The 20,349-nt window shown below is 45.9% G+C and overlaps 1 protein-coding gene and 4 non-coding genes across 5 annotated transcripts in view; 4 read left to right on the forward strand and 1 right to left on the reverse strand.

Moving 5' to 3' along the window:
* Positions 1–5,632: 5,632 nt before the first annotated feature.
* Positions 5,633–20,349, reverse strand: part of LOC133619417 (uncharacterized) — a 37,303-nt gene continuing 22,586 nt past the window's right edge. The window contains exons 2-3 of the mRNA XM_061980421.1: positions 12,864–13,112; positions 5,633–7,282 (exon numbers count right to left, since the gene is read on the reverse strand). Coding sequence (XP_061836405.1) covers positions 6,141–7,282; positions 12,864–13,112 — 1,391 coding nt within the window. The 3' untranslated portion in view covers positions 5,633–6,140. The remainder of the gene's footprint in view (positions 7,283–12,863; positions 13,113–20,349) is intronic.
* trnae-cuc (transfer RNA glutamic acid (anticodon CUC)) lies at positions 16,308–16,379 on the forward strand. Its single transcript has one exon. It is a non-coding gene; the product is annotated as a tRNA-Glu (tRNA).
* Positions 17,400–17,472, forward strand: trnaa-agc (transfer RNA alanine (anticodon AGC)). Its single transcript has one exon. It is a non-coding gene; the product is annotated as a tRNA-Ala (tRNA).
* Positions 18,011–18,082, forward strand: trnae-cuc (transfer RNA glutamic acid (anticodon CUC)). Its single transcript has one exon. It is a non-coding gene; the product is annotated as a tRNA-Glu (tRNA).
* trnae-cuc (transfer RNA glutamic acid (anticodon CUC)) lies at positions 19,413–19,484 on the forward strand. The gene has a single exon. It is a non-coding gene; the product is annotated as a tRNA-Glu (tRNA).

Below are 20,349 nucleotides of genomic sequence, written 5' to 3' on the forward strand. Positions count from 1 at the left end.
ACCTGCTGTTTTGGGTTGGGCTGTCTGGGTGGCTGGGGCAGTACTCTGGCTCCCACACATACTGGGAGTCAAATATATTGTACATACAAATACACATGCAGTATATACTCACGTACACACAATTATTCATACATAAATTCATACACACAGGCACACATAGGTACCTACGCTCCTACATACACACTCAAAGTACATACATCCACACGCACATTCACTGTACACACATACATGTACATATACATTCACTGTACAAACATACATATACACATACTGTACATGTCCCTGGCCACCACGAGTAGGAAAAACCTCATCATTGTATCCCGGAGTTTCGTTCATTTCATGTTCATCTAATTTAAAGTAAATTACGTTTATATTAATTCGCTGCCATGTTTTATAGTGCCCCTCTGGTTCAACACTGGTCCCTCCTTGGACAACAAACTAGGGACGCATCATTTTGGACAAAAGTAAAGTCACTTTTTGTCTCTGAAAACTAGATTTTTGTGTATATATGTACAAAACCCAAAAGCAGTGAAGTTGTCACGTTGTGTAAACGGTAAATAAAAAGAGAATACAATGATTGGCAAATCCTTTTCAACTTATATTCAATTGAATAGACTGCAAAGACAAGATATTTAATGTTCACACTGAGAAACGTTGTTATTTTTTGCAAATATTAGCTCATTTGGAATTTGATGCCTGCAACATGTTTCAAAAAAGCTGGCACAAGTGGCAAAAAAGACTGAAAAAGTTGAGGAATGCTCATCCCACAGGTGAACAGGCTAATTGGGAACAGGTGTGTGCCATGATTTGGTATAAAAGCAGCTTCCATGAAATGCTCAGTGATTCACAAAAAAGGATGGGGCGAGGGTCACCACTTTGTCAACAAATGCCTGAGCAAATTGTTTAAGAACAACATTTCTCAACCAGCTGTTGCAAGGAATTTAGGGATTTCACCATCTACGGTCCGTAATATTATCAAAGGTTTCAGAGAATCTGGAGAAATCACTGCACGTAAGAACCTAAGCCCGTGACCTTTGATCTCTCAGGCTGTACTGCATCAACAAGCGACATCAGTGTGTAAAGGATATCACCACATGGGCTCAGGAACACTTCAGAAACCCACTGTCAGTAACTACAGTTGGTCGCTACTCGCTACATCTGTAAGTGCAAGTTAAAACTCTACTATGCAAAGCCAAAGCCATTTATTAACAACACCCAGAAACGCTTCGCTGGGCCCGAGCTCATCTAAGATGGACTGATGCAAAGTGGAAAAGTGTTCTGTGGTCTGACGAGTCCACATTTCAAATTGTTTTTGGAAACTGTGGACGTTGTGTCCTCCGGACCAAAGAGGAAAAGAACCATCCGGACTGTTATAGGCGCAAAGTGTAAAAGCCAGCATCTGTGATGGTATGGGGGTGTATTAGTGCCCAAGGCATGGGTAACTTACACATCTGTGAAGACACCATTAATGCTGAAAGGTACATACAGCTTTTGGAGCAACATATGTTGCCATCCAAGGAAGGTCTTTTTCATGGACGCCCCTGCTTATTTCATCAAGACAATGCCAAGCCACGTGTTACAACAGCGTGGCTTCGTAGTAAAAGAGTGCGAGTACTAGACTGGCCTGCCTGTAGTCCAGACCTGTCTCCCATTGAAAATGTGTGGTGCAATATGAAGCCTAAAATAGCAGAAGGGAGACTGCTGAACAACTTAAGCTGTACATCAAGCAAGAATGGGATATATTTCCACTTCAAAAATGTGTCTCCTCAGTTCCTAAACGTTTACTGAGTGTTGTTAAAAGGAAAGGCCATGTAACATAGTGGTAAGAATGCCCCTGTGACAACTTTTTTGCAATTTGTTGCTGCCATTAAATTCTAAGTTCATGATTACTTGCCAAACAAAATTCAGTTTACCAGTGTGAACATTAAATATCTTGTCTTTGCAGTCTGTTCAATTGAATATAAGTTGAAAAGGATTTGCAAATCATTGTATTCTGCTTTTATTTACCATTTACACAACGTGACAACTTCACTGGTTTGCGGCAAAGATGGCTTTGCTGTCCTTCTGCTCGCCTAAAACCAATAACCATCCTTATCTGCAAGCGGACTCCCTCTGCAAATGGCCGTGCTGTAAACAGCCTAGTGAGACCAGTGCAGTGCAACATGCACAATCCTGCCCTTTCAAGACCACCTGGAAGTAGAACTCCCTTCTGTGACCGCCGAGCGGAGCGACCTCCAGACCTACAGAGCGAGACGTAACACACACTCATGGACTGCTACACACAGATATATACACTTAAATGACACAACGCTCCTCACTCAGTCTGATGGAGCTTGACAGGTGCTGCAAAGAAAAATAGGCATACATGTTTGATCTTTACTGTTTAATTATGTTTTTTTTTATTGTCCTGTGCAGCTACTCAGGCAAATTATATTGTTGATGTAGATGATCTATATCTGCTGTACAGTATTACTTTACAAAAGTACATAGTACATATACATGCATACACTCATGCACACAATCACGTTTCATCAAACATAATTTAACGTTGTTACTCTAGGGTAAACTCGGTATAACACATGGCACACTGACAAAGCTTAACCTATTGTTACTATAACAATCTACAAGGTTAATATAGGTTGCTTCTCTTTCTTCCCCTCCATTTTTCTGCATTCTTTTGTATCTGTAGTTATTGTTACGTATATGTATTGTTGCATTCGAACAACTGTATTGTTGATAATAGAGGTCAATTATTGGTATTGTTCATTATCAATAGCGCTATTTCTATTGGTATTTGTATTTCTGTAGTGTAATAATGCTCATTGTTATTTCTGTATTATTACTTATCTCGCTAACTGCTTCTTTGCTATCACTTTTACATCGTATTTGTACTTATCATAGTTGCTGATGTTGCTCTATTGTTAATGATAAATGATAAATGGGTTGTACTTGTATAGCGCTTTTCTACCTTCAAGGTACTCAAAGCGCTTTGACACTACTTCCACATTTTGTTGTTGTTGTTGTTATTGCTGTGTTTGCTGTTGTTGTTTTTGTCTCTCTGTCTAATCCCCCTCTTGTCCCCACAATTTCCCCTTCTGTCTTCCTTTTTTTTTCTTTCTATCCCCTCCTGCTCCGGCCCGGCTGCACCAAATGATAATATAAATACATTTAATGAAGTCAAATACAAATAAGGCAAGAAGAGAAGTATCCTACACTTCTCTTTTGTAAAGTAAATCTGAACAGCCGATATGGGCATCTACATCAACTATATGATTTGCCTGAGAAGCTGGACAGGACAAACAAATAAAAAAATTAATCATGTTTCATCAAGCACATATTAACGTTGTTGCTCTAGGGGAAAACTGGCAACACACGGCACACTGACAAAGCTTAACCTATTGTTACTATAACAATCTACAAGGTTGATACGGTTCGCTTCTCTTTCTATCCCTCCATTTATCTGCTTTCTTTTGTATTTCAAGTTATCATTTCTCTTTGCAGCACCTGTCAAGCTTCATCCGACTGAGTGAGGAGCGTTGTGTCATTTAAGTGTGTATATCCGTGTGTGGCAGTCCATGAGTGTGTGTTACGTCTCGCTCTGTAGGTCTGGAGGTCGCTCCGCTCGGCGGTCACGGAAGGGAGTTCTACTTCCTGGTGGTGTTGAAAGGGCAGGATTGTGCATGTTGCACTGCACTGGTCTCACTAGGATGTTTACATTTGCAGAGGGAGTCCGCTTGCAGATAACAACAACAGCAAAACCATCTTTGCCACAATTTGTTGAATCTTGACTTGAATAAAAAAAACAGAACGTTGCCCTCCTACAGACTCCTTTTGTTTGCAGACACTCAGAGGAAACATCAACACAATCAGATGAGACATTTGATCTTCTCACACGGCTTTTAATCTGAGTGTCTGTTTTTATCTGAGGAAACACTTGGAGGCTTTTTCCTCTTCATGCTGTGATGCTTGATACGTTTTGTTTCTACAGTGTGTCCCTCAAGGATCTATTTTAGGTCTTCCTTTTAATATGTACAAAACCTAAAAGCAGTGAAGTTGTCAAGTGTAAATAGTAAATAAAAAGAGAATACAATGATTTGCAAATCCTTTTCAACTTATATTCAATTGAATAGACTGCAAAAACAAGATATTTAATGTTCACACTGAGAAACTTCATTTTTGGGGGGGAAATAATCATTAACTTAGAATTTAATGGCAACAACACAAAAAAGTTGTCACTGGGGCATTTTTACCACTGTGTTACATGGCCTTTCCTTTTAACAACACTCAGTAAAGGTTTGGGAACTGAGGAGACACATTTTTGAAGTGGAATTCTTTCCCATTCTTGCGTGATGTACAGCTTAAGTTGTTCAACAGTCCTCCGTTGTGGTATTTTAGCCATCATAATGCGGCACACATTTTCAATGGGAGACAGATCTGGACTACAGGCAGGCCAGTCTAGTACCCGCACTTTTTTACTTTGAAGCCATGCTGTTGTGACATGTGGCTTGGCATTGTCTTGCTGAAAAAAGCAGGGCATCCATGATAACGTTGCTTGGATGGCAACATATGTTGCTCCAAAAGCTGTATGTACCTTTCAGCATTAATGGTGCCTTCACATGTGTTGTGTCACGGTCCGGGCGCATTCCAATGCGCATTCATCTGTGCGCTGCGCTGCACGCGCCACTCTTGCTGCAGCAGGCGGCTGCAATCAATCAGCAGTCTGCACACCTGAAGCTGATGAGATGCCGCGCTTCTTAAGCCAGTGCAAACCTGCGTTCCGGGCCAGAACGTAGCTACCTGTTCCCGTACAGTAAGCCGACATCTCTAGCTCTATGCTTACTCTCTCTCTCTCTGTGTTTTCTCCTCCTCCGTGTTCATTTGTCTCGTGTTCCTGTGTCGTTATAGCAGCATTTCTCCGTTTCCTGATAACGAGCAGTGTGTCTCGTCCCCCCGTATTCCCTCTGGTTCCCTGGCTGCCCTTTTGGATCTCGACCTCCCGCCTGGACACGGACTTTGACGCCTCGTTCCTGCCCTTGACCTCCTGCCTGTCCCTGGATTTCAGAGCTTGCCTTGCCCTCTTGGACTTCCGCACCTCGCTCACCACTAATGGTAACACGACTCAGTTAATCGCTACACATATTCACACCATACACATATTCGAATTAAGTTTCACACTTCATAAAATTGTTATTAATATATACAGCTAAAACGACATCCCTGCATCTGTGCCGTCTCCTTCTCCCCCGCTGTACCATAACACCTCGGGCACTAATACACCCCCATACCATCACAGATGCTGGCTTTTGAACTTTGCGTCTAGAACAGTCCAGATGGTTCTTTTCCTCTTTGGTCCAGAGGACACCCCGTCTCCAGTTTCCAAATACAATTTGAAATGTGGACTCGTCAGACCACAGAACACTTTTCCACTTTGCAACAGTCCATCTTAGATGAGCTAGGGCCCAGCGAAGCGTTTCTGGGTGTTGTTGATAAATGGCTTTGGCTTTGCATAGTATAGTTTTAACATGCACTTACAGATGTAGCGACCAACTGTAGTTATTGACCGTAGTTTTCAGAAGTGTTCCTGAGCCCATGTGGTGATATCCTTTACACACTGATGTCACTTTTTGATGCAGTACCGCCTGAGGGGTCCAAGGCCAAGGTCCTCTTCTTTGTAATATTTACATGCTTCCACTTGGCAGAGTCATCAGGAGACACATCATTCATTTGACCAGTTACATTAAAATTGGAATACTCCACTCTGTTCCATCTCCTCCCATCTTTTTAATCATCCTCCATACCTCCCCAACCGGCGTTCTTCTTCCTGTTTGCTCAAAAAGATGTCTCCAACTTGCCCGTTTAGTTTGATGCACTCTTCTTCTTACCGGTGTTTTTTAAAGTGAATAAAACAAGGTAAGCAAAATAAAGTGAAACTTCAGTTTACACCTTTTCAGAGACAAATGTTTATCAATATAATGCACATACTAGACTGAATCAAAACCACTAATCCAAAATAAATCTCATCTGTAAATGTTAGAAGCATGTTAACAAGATGGTGTTACACACACACACAACAATGATGTCACACATGATATATGTGGTGATTGTTAATAAATCAATCAGTTTATTTACATTCTGCAGTTTCATTTGCTGCTGCTGTTCTCACCAGCACACTTGTGTTTCTTAGACTGGTACTTATAAGTGAATCTTTCATCACACACACTGCAACTCCACACTTTCTCTCCGGTGTGTATTGTCATGTGTACTTTCAGATCACGATTTTGCGTAAAACCTTTACCGCACACTGAACATTTAAAAGGTTTGTCGCCAGTGTGCAATTTAGTGTGTTTTCTGAAATTCCCTCTCTGGGAGAATCTTTTACCACAAAATGAGCACATGAATGGTTGTTCTCCAGTGTGCGTTCTTATGTGTATTTTCAAGTCATCTTTTTGTATAAAACCTTTAGCACAGACTCGACATTTAAACGGTTTCTCTCCGGTGTGTATTTTCATGTGATTTTTAAAATGATGACTTTGGCCAAAACCTTTACCACAGACTGAACATTTAAAAGGTTTTTCACCGGTGTGCATTCTCATGTGTATTTTCAAATTTGTCTTCTGAGAGAAGCTTTTACTGCAAACTGAGCACATGAATGGTTTTTCTCCGGTGTGCGTTCTCGTGTGTACTACAAAGGTTGTTCGATCGCAAAAGCTTTTGTTGCATCTTGAACAGGTAAAGGGTTTTTCTCCGGTGTGCGTTCTCATGTGTGTTTTCAGATGACCACGGTGGTTAAAAGTTTTGTCACAGTGAGAGCATTTCAAGTGTGTGTTGTCGGTGAGACACGTCTTACCAGCTTTAGAGTCGTCATCATCAGTGTCATCATCTACTTCATCATCATCATCATCAGTGTCAGGAGAGTGAGATGTCGTGTTGTCACTATCTGATAGTGGAGCTATGTCTGCTAATGATCCTCCACAGTGGTCTCCATCAGCTTCTGTTGTCATGCTTGGAGGATGCTGTGCCACATTTTCCTCCTGAATGTGAGGGGGTTGTGGCTCCTCATCCTCCTCTATGTGAGGGAGCTGTGGGTCATTCTCTTTAATTCGGGGGGGATCTGGCTCCTCGCCTTCCTTTTTAAAGTGAGGGGGCCGTAATTCCTCTTCTTCCTCTTTAATTTGAGGGAAATGTGGCTCCTCTTCCTCTTTAATTTGAGGGGGCTGTCGCTCCTTCTGCTCCATCCTGGAAAACGAGTCGTGCTGCTCTGAGATATGTTCTTCACAGACGTCTGCAGAAGACAAACGCATCCTTTAGAAAAGTCCAGCTTTACTCAATCCCACGAGTCATTGTCCTGCACCTCTGCTAAGGTCTCTGCCACGTTGACAATCAAGATGTCATAACCATACAGTACATCAGGGAATAACAGAAGCAATACCGGTAACAAAATGTATTTCGATACGTTGATACTTTTCTAAATAAAGGGGACCACAAAAAATGCCATTATTGGCTTTATTTTAACTCAAAATCTTAATAAACATGTATTTATTTTTGAATAGAGCACAACAACAGAACACCAGTGAGGATTGCCAGACTACGTAGTGGAAATCCGGGGTCAGGTGCGTGCATGGAAAATCTATGCGGCGCACAAAATCCAATCGAAGCTCTAAACATAATAAACACATTTATTGTGTACCAATTTGCAATGCAACTCTGTGAGTGACAGATAAAACAATGAGACACTTTAAGGAGAAGGAGGAGACTTGAATCAATAATCTTTTTATTGAGCAAAACTGACTACTATCAGCTGTTACCGCACCAAAACATCCACAACAAAACTACTATCTAGCAAAACTGGTCACTTTCTGACCCAGACGACAACATTTTTTTTGGGGGGGGGGGCTTGCATTCTAATTTGTAACTAGAAAATTCCCGCGGAAATTTTGATGGGCCTGCTATTCGCGCCCTGGATCTCTGGCCTGGGGTCACCGGAAGCCGGCATGCATTGAAGATGGTGCCGAGTGTCCGAATCCGTGAGTTTTAGGTGTAACTGTACAAAATGAGCTATAGAGCTAGCCTAAAACGTTAGCATGCTTACATAATATTGCTAACATTTAGGATGTGTGCTAACGACTGCATTCTAACAATTAGCATGTCTCACATTTTAAGCAACACGGCTTTAAGGTGTACGGCTGCGGAAATAGAGAAAAAAAGTGTAAAATCAGGCGAAAAAGTTATCATGCTCAAGTTAGCTTGGTAGCATGCGATCGTTTGCATGCTAACAGTTAACAAGTGTCACATACCAAGTTATATGACTCAAATTGGGGCCACATTGGGGTCACATTGGGGCCACATTGGGCCCACATTGGGGCCCACATTGGGCCCACATTGGGACCACATTAGGACCACATTGGGACCACATTGGGGCCACAGTGGGACCACATTGGGGCCCACATTGGGGCCCGCATTGGAGCCTGCATTGGGGCCCGCATTGCGACCCAAATTGGGGCCACATTGGGGTCACATTGGGGTCACATTGGGGCCACATTGGGACCACATTGGGGCCACATTCGTAACCCATTTGGGCCACATTGGGGCCACATTGGGACCACATTGGGGTCACATTGGGGTCACATTGGAACCACATTGGGACCACATTGGGTCCACAGTGGGACCACTTTGGGGTGCGCATTGGGGCCCGCATTGGGTCCACATTGGGGCCACATTGGGGCCACATTGGGACCACATTGGGACCACATTGGGACTAAATTGTGGCCACAGTGGGACCACATTGGAGCCACATTAGGACCCCATTGGGACCACATTGGGGCCACATTAGTAACCCATTGGGACCAAATTTTGATGGGCCTGCTATCTGTGCCCTGGCCTGGACCTCTGGCCGGGGGTCGTCGGAAGCCGCCGTGCTTTGAAGATGGTGCCGAGTGTCCGAATCCGTGAGTTTTAGGTTTAACTGTACAAAATGAGCTATAGAGCTAGCCTAAAACGTTAGCATGCTTACATAATATTGCTAACATTTAGCATGTGTGCTAACAACTGCATTCTAACAATTAGCATGTCTCACAATTTAAGCAACACGGCTTTAAGGTGTACGGCTGCGGAAATAGAGAAAAAAAGTGTAAAATCAGGCGAAAAAGTTATCGTGCTCAAGTTAGCTTGGTAGCATGCGATCGTTTGCATGCTAACAGTTAACAAGTGTCACATACCAAGTTATATGACTCTGGGGTAAATGTTTGCAAAAACTAGCTCAAAGAGTTAGCATGCTAATTTAAGCATGCTAGCGTTAGCATGCGTCACATACCAAGTTATATGACTGTAAGGTGTATGGCTGTCTCTAAAAGTTTTGGGGGGGGTTTGCATTCTAATTTCTAACGAGCAAATGGGGGTCGTCGGAAGCCGCCGTGCTTTGAAGATGGTGCCAAGTGTCCGAATCCGTGCGTTTTAGGTGTAACTGTACAAAATGAGCTACAGAGCTAGCCTAAAACGTTAGCATGCTTACATTAAATTGCTAACATTTAGCATGTGTGCTAACGTTAACATGATAACAGTTAACATGTTTCAAATACCAAGTTATATGACTCTAAGGTGTATGGCTGCGGAAATAGAAATAAATAATGTTAGCAATCAATTCTACGCGTAAATTACTTTTAAAATGCATCCACAGACCGCCAACAATACTTCATTTACGTTCCGTAACCTGTAAGCGTAGCAACACATTGGCATGCTTCGCTATTAGCCGTAAGATAGCTACGACGTCAGCACCCTAATGTTACGTTAATGTGAGGCTCAAAGGCAAGTAAATCTATTAAATGATATCTTGGCCACATTGGGGCCACATTGGGGCCCACATTGGGACCACAGTGGGACCACAGTGGGACCCCATTGGGACCACATTGGGGCCTACATTGGGACCACATTAGGACCCCATTGGCACCACATTGGGGCCACATTAGTACCCCATTGGGACCACATTGGGGCCTACATTGGGACCACATTAGGACCCCATTGGCACCACATTGGGGCCACATTAGTACCCCATTGGGACCACATTGGGGCCTACATTGGGACCACATTAGGACCCCATTGGCACCACATTGGGGCCACATTAGTACCCCATTGGGACCACATTGGGGCCTACATTCAGACCACATTAGGACTACATTGGGACCACATTAGGACCACATTGGCACCACATTAGGGCCACATTAGTACCCCATTGGGACCACATTGGGGCCTACATTTGGGCCACATTAGGGCCACATTGGGGCCACATTGGGACCACATTGGGACCACAATGGGGCCACATTGGGGCCAGATTGGGCCCAGATTGGGACCACATTATGACCACATTGGGACTACATCGGGGCCACAGTGGGACCACATTGGGGTCCACATTGTGGCCTGCATTGGAGCCTGCATTGGGGCCCGCATTGGGGCCACATTGGGGTCACATTGCGGCCACATTGGGGCCACATTAGTAACCCATTGGGGCCACATTGGGGCCACATTGGGGCCACACTGGGACCACATTGGGGTCACATTGGGACCACAGTGGGACCACATTGAGGCCCACATTGGGGCCCGCATTGGGGCCCACATTGGGGCCCGCATTGGGGCCACATTGGGGTCACATTGGGGCCACATTGGGGCCCACATTGGGGCCCAAATTGGGGCCACATTGGGACCACATTGGGACCCCATTGGCACCACATTGGGGCCACATTAGTACCCCATTGGGACCACATTGGGGCCTACATTGGGACCACATTAGGGCCACATTGGGGCCACATTGGGACCACATTGGGTCCACATTGGGGCTAGATTGGGGCCACATTGGGCCCACATTGGAGCCCACATTGGAGCCACATTGGGACCACTTTAGGACCACATTGGGACCACATTGGGGCCACATTGGGCCCACATTGGGGCCCACATTGGAGCCACATTGGGACCACTTTAGGACCACATTGGGACCACATTAGGACCCCATTGGCACCACATTGGGGCCACATTAGTACCCCATTGGGATCACATTGGGGCCTACATTGGGACCACATTAGGACCCCATTGGCACCACATTGGGGCCACATTAGTACCCCATTGGGACCACATTGGGGCCTACATTCAGACCACATTAGGACTACATTGGGACCACATTAGGACCACATTGGCACCACATTAGGGCCACATTAGTACCCCATTGGGACCACATTGGGGCCTACATTTGGGCCACATTAGGGCCACATTGGGGCCACATTGGGACCACATTGGGACCACAATGGGGCCACATTGGGGCCAGATTGGGCCCAGATTGGGACCACATTATGACCACATTGGGACTACATCGGGGCCACAGTGGGACCACATTGGGGTCCACATTGTGGCCTGCATTGGAGCCTGCATTGGGGCCCGCATTGGGGCCACATTGGGGTCACATTGCGGCCACATTGGGACCACATTGGGGCCACATTAGTAACCCATTGGGGCCACATTGGGGCCACATTGGGGCCACACTGGGACCACATTGGGGTCACATTGGGACCACAGTGGGACCACATTGAGGCCCACATTGGGGCCCGCATTGGGGCCCACATTGGGGCCCGCATTGGGGCCACATTGGGGTCACATTGGGGCCACATTGGGGCCCACATTGGGGCCCAAATTGGGGCCACATTGGGACCACATTGGGACCCCATTGGCACCACATTGGGGCCACATTAGTACCCCATTGGGACCACATTGGGGCCTACATTGGGACCACATTAGGGCCACATTGGGGCCACATTGGGACCACATTGGGTCCACATTGGGGCTAGATTGGGGCCACATTGGGCCCACATTGGGGCCCACATTGGAGCCACATTGGGACCACTTTAGGACCACATTGGGACCACATTGGGGCCACAGTGGGACCACATTGGGGCCACATTGGGGCCCACATTGGGGCCCGCATTGGAGCCTGCATTGGGGCCCGCATTGGGACCCAAATTGGGGCCACATTGGGACCACATTGGGGCCACATTCGGGCCCACATTGGGGCCCGCATTGGAGCCTGCATTGGGGCCCGCATTGGGACCCAAATTGGGGCCACATTGGGGCCACATTGGGACCACATTGGGACCACATTGGGGCCACATTCATAACCCATTGGGGCCCACATTGGGGCCACATTGGGGTCACATTGGGACCACATTGGGGTCACATTGGGACCACACTGGGACCACATTGGGTCCACAGTGGGACCACTCTGGGGCCACATTGTGGCCCGCATTGGGGCCACATCGGGGTCACATTGGGGCCACATTGGGACCACATTAGGACCACATTGGGACTAAATTGGGGCCACAGTGGGACCACATTGGAGCCACATCAGTAACCCATTGGGACCACATTGGGGCATTGGGGCCACATTGGGACCACATTGGGGTCACATTGGGACCACATTGGGTCCACATTGGGACCACATTGGGGCCACATTAGGACCACATTAGGACCACATTGGGTGCACAGTGGGGCCACATTGTTACCACATTGGTGCCACATTAGGGCCAAATTGGGGCCACATTGGGGCCACATTGCCTGTGCGCGTTGACACAGGATTCTGATAAAAATCACATTTTACTCACAGTGTAAACAGTCAGCTGGAAAAAACCCGATCTCCACAAAATGCGATTTGGGCCACTTTGGCCTGCAGTGTAAACGTAGTCTTTGTCTTTTGTTTGACTCCTTCTTACTTTGAACAGTAACACTGTGTGACTATTGGAAAACAAAACAATTGATTCTTGGGCGTACAAGGAGATGAAGCTGGCGTACCTCTAGTGGGACCCGTACCACAGTTTGAGTGTTGTGCTTACTTGGACTGGGACCAAGCTGGGAGGACTCAGGTGGTTTGTGGCCATGGTCTTCGGTCTTCACAGAGACCACAGTCAGTGGAAACCTGGTCAGGTCAGCCTCCTCCTGTCCTAGAAGACACTCTTCCTCCTGAGTGATCCAGACCTCATCCTCTTCCTCTTTGATGTGGGGGGGCCGAGGCTCCTCCTCTTCCTCTTTTACATGAGGGGGATGTGAATCTTCCTCTTTAAAATGGGTGTGCTGCTGGACGTCTGTTGGGTAAATGAGTAAATAATATTCAAGGGGTCATATTTCAAACACTTCCTTGTGGTCTATATGACATGTAAAGGTGGTTCTTTGCTCTAAACTTTGCAAAGATGATGTTCTACAGACCCTTTTCTGCAGTGACGTGCGGTCACTGGAGGCAGGTGAGGCCCCGCCTCACCTGCCTCCAGTGACCGCATGATGGAAAGAAAAAAAAATGTAAAAAGAAAAAAAATGCATTAAATTGTTATATGTATTCAGTGATTATACTATAAAGTTATTTTCCATTTAACTTCACCAGTTTTAGATTATTTTTATTCAAAATCGCTGAATTTTCACATTTGTCGTTCAAATATTGAGAAGAGACGGTGCGGTGAACAGCAGCCAGTTGAGGCACGTCACTCAGTGCCTCAACATGGATTGCGCAATGACTCGGCTAACTGCTGGCCTGCTGTGCAGTGAGACCGTATTGCTATATGAATTATATTATACATTTCCATAGTTTAGTTAGCTGAGGTATATAATGTACAGTGTATTTTGTCAACAACTGTATGTGTGTAAAGTATTTCTTGTGCTGAGCGATCATAAAACTGCTGCGAAGACGCACTGGCTGATGCTCGCAGTAACCCCACCTCCTGGTGCCGGTTAATGCACCCCCCGACGGGAGCGCCACACCAACCAAAGCCACACCCAAACCCTCCACGTGCAAGACCGAATCCACCCAAAAAAAACTTAACAAGAAGCCAAAAAGTGCAAAAACAACAATGCTCGCGCCGGAGGAGCCGTACGTGAACGACTGCAGGGACACAACATTAGGTACACCTGCAGACTGCAGCACTGATTTCATATTTCATTCATTCACAACTCCTCCAACACGAACACCACTGTTCCCGCACTTATAAGTAAAGGTAAGACCATAATAACCTTTTTTTAATTAAATGTGCTTTTTTGTGTGCTACAGTTTGTATGTGTAAAGTTAAAGTTAAGTTAAAGTGCCAATTAATGTCACACACACACTAGGTGCGGTGAAATTTGTCCTCTGCATTTGACCCATCCTCTTCTTCACCTCCTGGGAGGTGAGGGGAGCAGTGGGCAGCAGCGGCGCCGCGCCCGGGAATAATTTTTGGTGATTTAACCCCCAATTACAACCCTTGATGCTGAGTGCCAAGCAGGGAAGAATGCTGGTATGAGCTTTTAAACATAACCCGTTAACTGCTGCCAATCAAATGGTGAATAAGATACTCTTTAGGGTTCATATGTTTGTAAATCTGACTGTGATGAAGTCAGTGCCTCACCAGCCATCAACCTCACCGCACGTCACTGCTTTTCTGACCCTCCCTTGAGGATGTGCCTCCACTTCGACAGCGTCTCCTCACCGCCATCTTTCTTGTCGTTTTTAGCGCTTCCATGGCGAGTCTACTGACAGATTTTGAGTTAGGATGCATGTGCATGTACGAGCCAGTCTGCCCCACATGCAAAAAGAATTGCAAAAAAGAAGGCGCTTATTGCCATTAACTGATACGGTACCAATTCCCAATCGATTCCAGTACTCAACAGTACCAATTATCGATACTTTTGCGCGTGTTGCTAATAAATGTTGTTTTTAATAACATTTAATTTTTGTATGTAACATTTAAACAATTAAATTATAACTGCTGATCGTGTGTTATATCTTGTCACATTTGCAATGCAGTTGCACTTCCAAGACACTAGATGGCGGTAGTGTTGTCCCGATACCAATTGTGGGGAGGCGGGGCCGGCAGACCGACAGCGAGGCGTGCCGCGCCGGAGCCTGCTCCGAGATGGCGATGAGGAGGCGTGGCCGGCAGTCCAACAGGGAGGCAGGGCACACCGGAGCCCGCTCCAAGATGGCGGCAAGGAAGGCGTGGACGACGAGCGAGCAGCGAGGCGGGGCGCGCTGGGAGCCACGTCGCAATCGGTATAAGGTGCGTGGAGCGCGCAGCTGTAGACAATGTAATCATCCTCTCGCATCGTTTGAGAGGGCGACAGACGTGAACGTCAGGGAGGGGGACGGGGAGAAGAGAGAGAGCCAGAGACAGACACAACGAGAGACTGATGCTGAGCGACGAAGAGAGCAAAGGAGACGACGACACTGTGACGCTGAGGGGCGAACGGCGCAGCGAGCAGGAGGAGGCGGAGCTGAAAAGCGATCCGAGAGAGACTTCTCTTGTTGAAAAATAAAGAAGTCAAACCTGCCCGCAAGATGTCATTCTTTGATGGTCCTTGGAACCCACCCGACAGCTTGAGACTGTCACATGGGAAAAAAGCATCGATGCCCGCATTCTCCAGTCGAACATTTTAGAGTTTGGGAGCCGACCCCATGTGTGCAGTCGTCCATCTTGTGGGACACGTGTGGACGTCAGTAAAGTCTGTATTACGGGGACAGCTGGAAGTGGGCGTGGCCTTCAGGATACACACACTGTAGTTTTACTTTAAAGTACTGCAGTAACACTCTTACTAAAATATAAGACGCTGACAGAGGGACTGAAATAGTCCAAAGTCTGGACTTTTGCCGACTGACTGATGTCTGTGTGATTGTGTCTGATAGCAGCTAGCTTAGCTTGTCTTGCAGGGGAATTAGCTCAAATGGTAGAGCGCTCGCTTAGCATGTGAGAGGTAGCGGGATCGATGCCCGCATTCTCCAGTGGAACTTTTTTGACGGGGATTAAAAAGGGAGTTTAGCATATGAGAGTTAACTCAAATGGTAGAATGCTAGCATAGCTAGGTAGCAAGATTGACAATTGCGTTCTTCACACAAAAACACGTTCTGAGACATGTTGTTGTCAAACTTCAAGGTCAGCCATGTTTTTAGGAACTCACATTATTCACCACTCAGACATAGTTGCTAAAATGCTAAGTTCCCTGACCAGGAATCAAGCCCAGGGCGTAGCGGTAAGAACACCGAATCCTAACCACTAGACCACCAGGGACTTGATGGATGTCTGTATGAGCAACTTCTTCCTCTCAGAGGTGGAGTCGTACATGAAGGAAAACGTGTGTGATATCATGATTGATGACTTTAGCTAGAATTAGCTTAAATGGTAGTATGCTAGCTTAACATGTGAGAGTTAGCGAGATCGATGGCTGAATTCTTCAGTCTGGTCTCTGGACTGTCTAAGAAGTGTCATGTAACACGTGACTGTCACACTCAAAGCGTGAGGCACATACAGTCTTCCATTAAGTCCCTGGTGGTCTAGTGGTTAGGATTCGGCGCTCTCACCGTCGTGGCCCTGGTTCGATTCCCGGTCAGGGAACTTAGCATTTTAGCAACTATGTCTGAGTGGTGAATAATGTGACAGTCCCTAAAAAACATGGCTGATCTTGTAATTTGACAACAACAACATTGTCAAAAGGTGTTTTCATGTGGAGAACGCAGCTGTCAATCTTGCTACCTAGCTAAGCTAGCATTCTACCATTTGAGCTATTTCCCCTGTAAGGGTGGGTTGGCACAGGGATTGTGGTGTAATACACCTCCAAGAAAAGCATCCATATGACTACCTCTTTCACATGCTAACTAGCGTGCTACCATTGAAGCTAATTCCCCTGTAGAGTGTTTGGACTGCTAGCTGCTATCACCGTGTAGCTAACAACTATGATATTACAAACAAATAAATAACAGATGTTCAGTATTACATGACACTTCTTAGACAGTCCAGAGACCAGACTAAAGAATTCAGCCATCGATCTCGCTAACTCTAACATGTTAAGCTAGCGCACTTCCATTTAAGCTAATTCCCGCTAAAGTCATCAAACACATTTTCTTCATGTACGACTCCACCTCTGAGAGGAAGAAGTTGCTCATACAGACAACCATTGAGTCCCTGGTGGTCTAGTGGTTAGGATTGGTCCCTCATATTGCCGTGTTCTGGGTCCGGCTACCGTTAAGGGAAAATAGCATTTTGGCGACATAGCGTATTTACAGGGGAATTAGCTCAAATGGTAGAGTGCCCGCTTAGCATGTGAGAAGGAGCGGGATCGATGCCCGCATTCTCCAGTGGAACTTTTCCGTTTGTGAGCCGACCCCATGTGTGCAGTCGTCCATCTTGTGGGACATGTGTGGACGTCAGTAAAGTCTGTATGACGGGGACAGCTGGAAGTGGGGTGGCCTTCAGGATACACACACTGTAGTATTACTTTAAAGTACTGCAGTAACATTCTTACTAAAATATAAGACGCTGACAAAGGGACTGAAATAGTCCCAAGTCTGGACTTTTGCCGACTGACTGACGTTTGTGTGATTGTGTCTGATAGCAGCTAGCTTAGCTTGTCTTGCAGGGGAATTAGCTCAAATGGTAGAGCGCTCGCTTAGCATGTGAGAGGTAGCGGGATCGATACCCGCATTCTCCAGTGGAACTTTATCGAGGGGGATTAAAAAAGGAGTTTAGCATATGAGAGTTAACTCAAATGGTAGCATGCTAGCATAGCTAGGTAGCAAGATTGACATTTGTGTTCTTCACATGAAAACACATTCTGAGACTTGTTGTTGTCAAACTTCAAGATCAGCCAAGTTTTTAGGAACTCACATTATTCACCACTCAGACATAGTTGCTAAAATGCTAAGTTCCCTGACCAGGAATCAAACCCAGGACGTAGCGGTTAGAGCACTGAATCCTAACCACTAGACCACCAGGTACTTGATGGATGTCTGTATGAGCAACTTCTTCCTCTCAGAGGTGGAGTCGTACATGAAGGAAAACGTGTGCGATATCATGATTGATGACTTTAGCTCGAATTAGCCTAAATGGTAGTATGCTAGCTTAACATGTTAGAGTTAGCGAGATCGATGGCTGAATTCTTCAGTCTGGTCTCTGGACTGTCTAAGAAGTGTCATGTAACACCTGACTGTCACAGTCAAAGCGCGAGGCACATACACACATTCATCAAGTCCCTGGTGGTCTAGTGGTTAGGATTCGGCGCTCTCACCGCCGCGGCCCGGGTTCGATTCCCGGTCAGGGAACTTGGTATTTTAGCAACTATGTCTGAGTGGTGAATAATGTGAGAACTTCAGAGTCCCTAAAAAACATGGCTGACCTTGTAGTTTGGCAACAACAACATTGTTCCGTTTCCGGTTCACCGTGCGTGACTGCTCGCTGTTGCGAAAAAGCCAAGTATCGTTCTATCTGTGTGCTTTTAATTGTTTTGCAGCTTTCTTTACTACTTCCCAAACATATTTAGCAGTCCTATTAAATTTGCAAATCACCCGATCTCTGTCTCACCACCCCTCCCTCAGCTAGCTAGCTGCTAAGCGTTTGGACTGCTAGCTGCTATCACCGTGTAGCTAACAACTATGATATTACAAACAAATAAATAACAGATGTTCGCCCGATTGTAGCTGAGATAGGCTCCAGCGCCCCCCGCGACCCCGAAGGGACTAAGCGGTAGAAAATGGATGGATGGATGTTCGGTATTACATGACACTTCTTAGACAGTCCAGAGACCAGACTGAAGAATTCAGCCATCGATCTCGCTAACTCTAACATGTTAAGCTAGCGCACTTCCATTTAAGCTAATTCCCGCTAAAGTCATCAAACACGTTTCCTTCATGTACGACTCCACCTCTGAGAGGAAGAAGTTGCTCATACAGACATCCATCAAGTCCCTGGTGGTCTAGTGGTTAGGATTGGTCCCTCATATTGCCGTGTTCTGGGTCCGGCTACCGTTAAGGGAAAATAGCATTTTGGCGACAGAGAGTATTTACAGGGGAATTAGCTCAAATGGTAGAGCGCTCGCTTAGCATGTGAGAGGTAGCGGGATCGATACCCACATTCTCCAGTGGAACTTTTTCGACGGGGAATAAAAAATGAGTTTAGCATCTGAGAGTTAACTCAAACGGTAGCAAGATTGACAACTGCGTTCTTCACACGAAAACACGTTCTGACACTTGTTGTTGTCAAACTTCAAGGTCAGCCATGTTTTTAGGAACTCACATTATTCACCACTCAGACATTGTTGCTAAAATGCTAAGATCCCTGACCAGGAAACAAAACCGAGCCACGGTGGTGAGAGCGTCGAATTCTAACCACTCGACCACCAGGGACTTGATGGATGTCTGTATGAGCAACTTCTTCCTCTCAGAGGTGGAGTCGTACATGAAGGAAAACGTGTGATATCATGATTGATGACTTTAGCTAGAATTAGCTTAAATGGTAGCGTACTAGCTTAACATGTTAGAGTTAGCGAGATCGATGGCTGAATTCTTCAGTCTGGTGTCTGGACTGTCTAAGAATTGTCATGTAACACGTGACTGTCACACTCAAAGCGTGAGACACATACAGTCCTCTATCAAGTCCCTGGTTCTCTAGTGGTTAGGATTCGGCGCTCTCACCGCCGCGGCCCGGGTTCGATTCCCGGTCAGGGAACTTAGCATTTTAGCAACTATGTCTGAGTGGTGAATAATGTGACAGTCCCTAAAAAACATGGCTGATCTTGTAGTTTGAAAACAACAACATTGTCAAAATGTGTTTTCATGTGGAGAACACAGCTGTCAATCTTGCTACCTAGCTAAGCTAGCATTCTACCATTTGAGCTAATTCCCCTGTAAGGGTGGGGTGGCACAGGGATTGTGGTGTAATACACCTCCAAGAAAAGCATCCATATCACTACCTCTTTCACATTCTAACTAGCGTGCTACCATTGAAGCTAATTCCCCTGCAGAGTGTTTGGACTGCTAGCTGCTATCACCGTGTAGCTAACAACTATGATATTACAAACAAATAAATAACAGATGTTTAGTATTACATGACACTTCTTAGACAGTCCAGAGACCAGACTGAAGAATTCAGCCATCGATCTCGCTAACTCTAACATGTTAAGCTAGCACGCTACCATTTAAGCTAATTCCCGCTAAAGTCATCAAACACGTTTCCTTCATGTACGACTCCACCTCTGAGAGGAAGAAGTTGCTCATACAGACATCCATCAAGTCCCTGGTGGTCTAGTGGTTAGGATTGGTCCCTCATATTGCCGTGTTCTGGGTCCGATTACCGTCAAGGGAAAATAGCATTTTGGCGACATAGTGTATTTACAGGGGAATTAGCTCAATTGGTGGAGCGCTCACATAGCATGTGAGAGGTAGTGGGGTCGATACCCGCATTCTCCAGTGGAACTTTTCAGTTTGTGAACCGACCCCATGTGTGCAGTTGTCCATCTTGTGGGACATGTGTGGACGTCAGTAAAGTCTGTATGACGAGGACAGCTGGAAGTGGGCGTGGCCTTCAGGATACA

This window comes from Nerophis lumbriciformis, linkage group LG20, assembly GCF_033978685.3.
Source record: "Nerophis lumbriciformis linkage group LG20, RoL_Nlum_v2.1, whole genome shotgun sequence".
NCBI lineage: Eukaryota > Metazoa > Chordata > Actinopteri > Syngnathiformes > Syngnathidae > Nerophis > Nerophis lumbriciformis.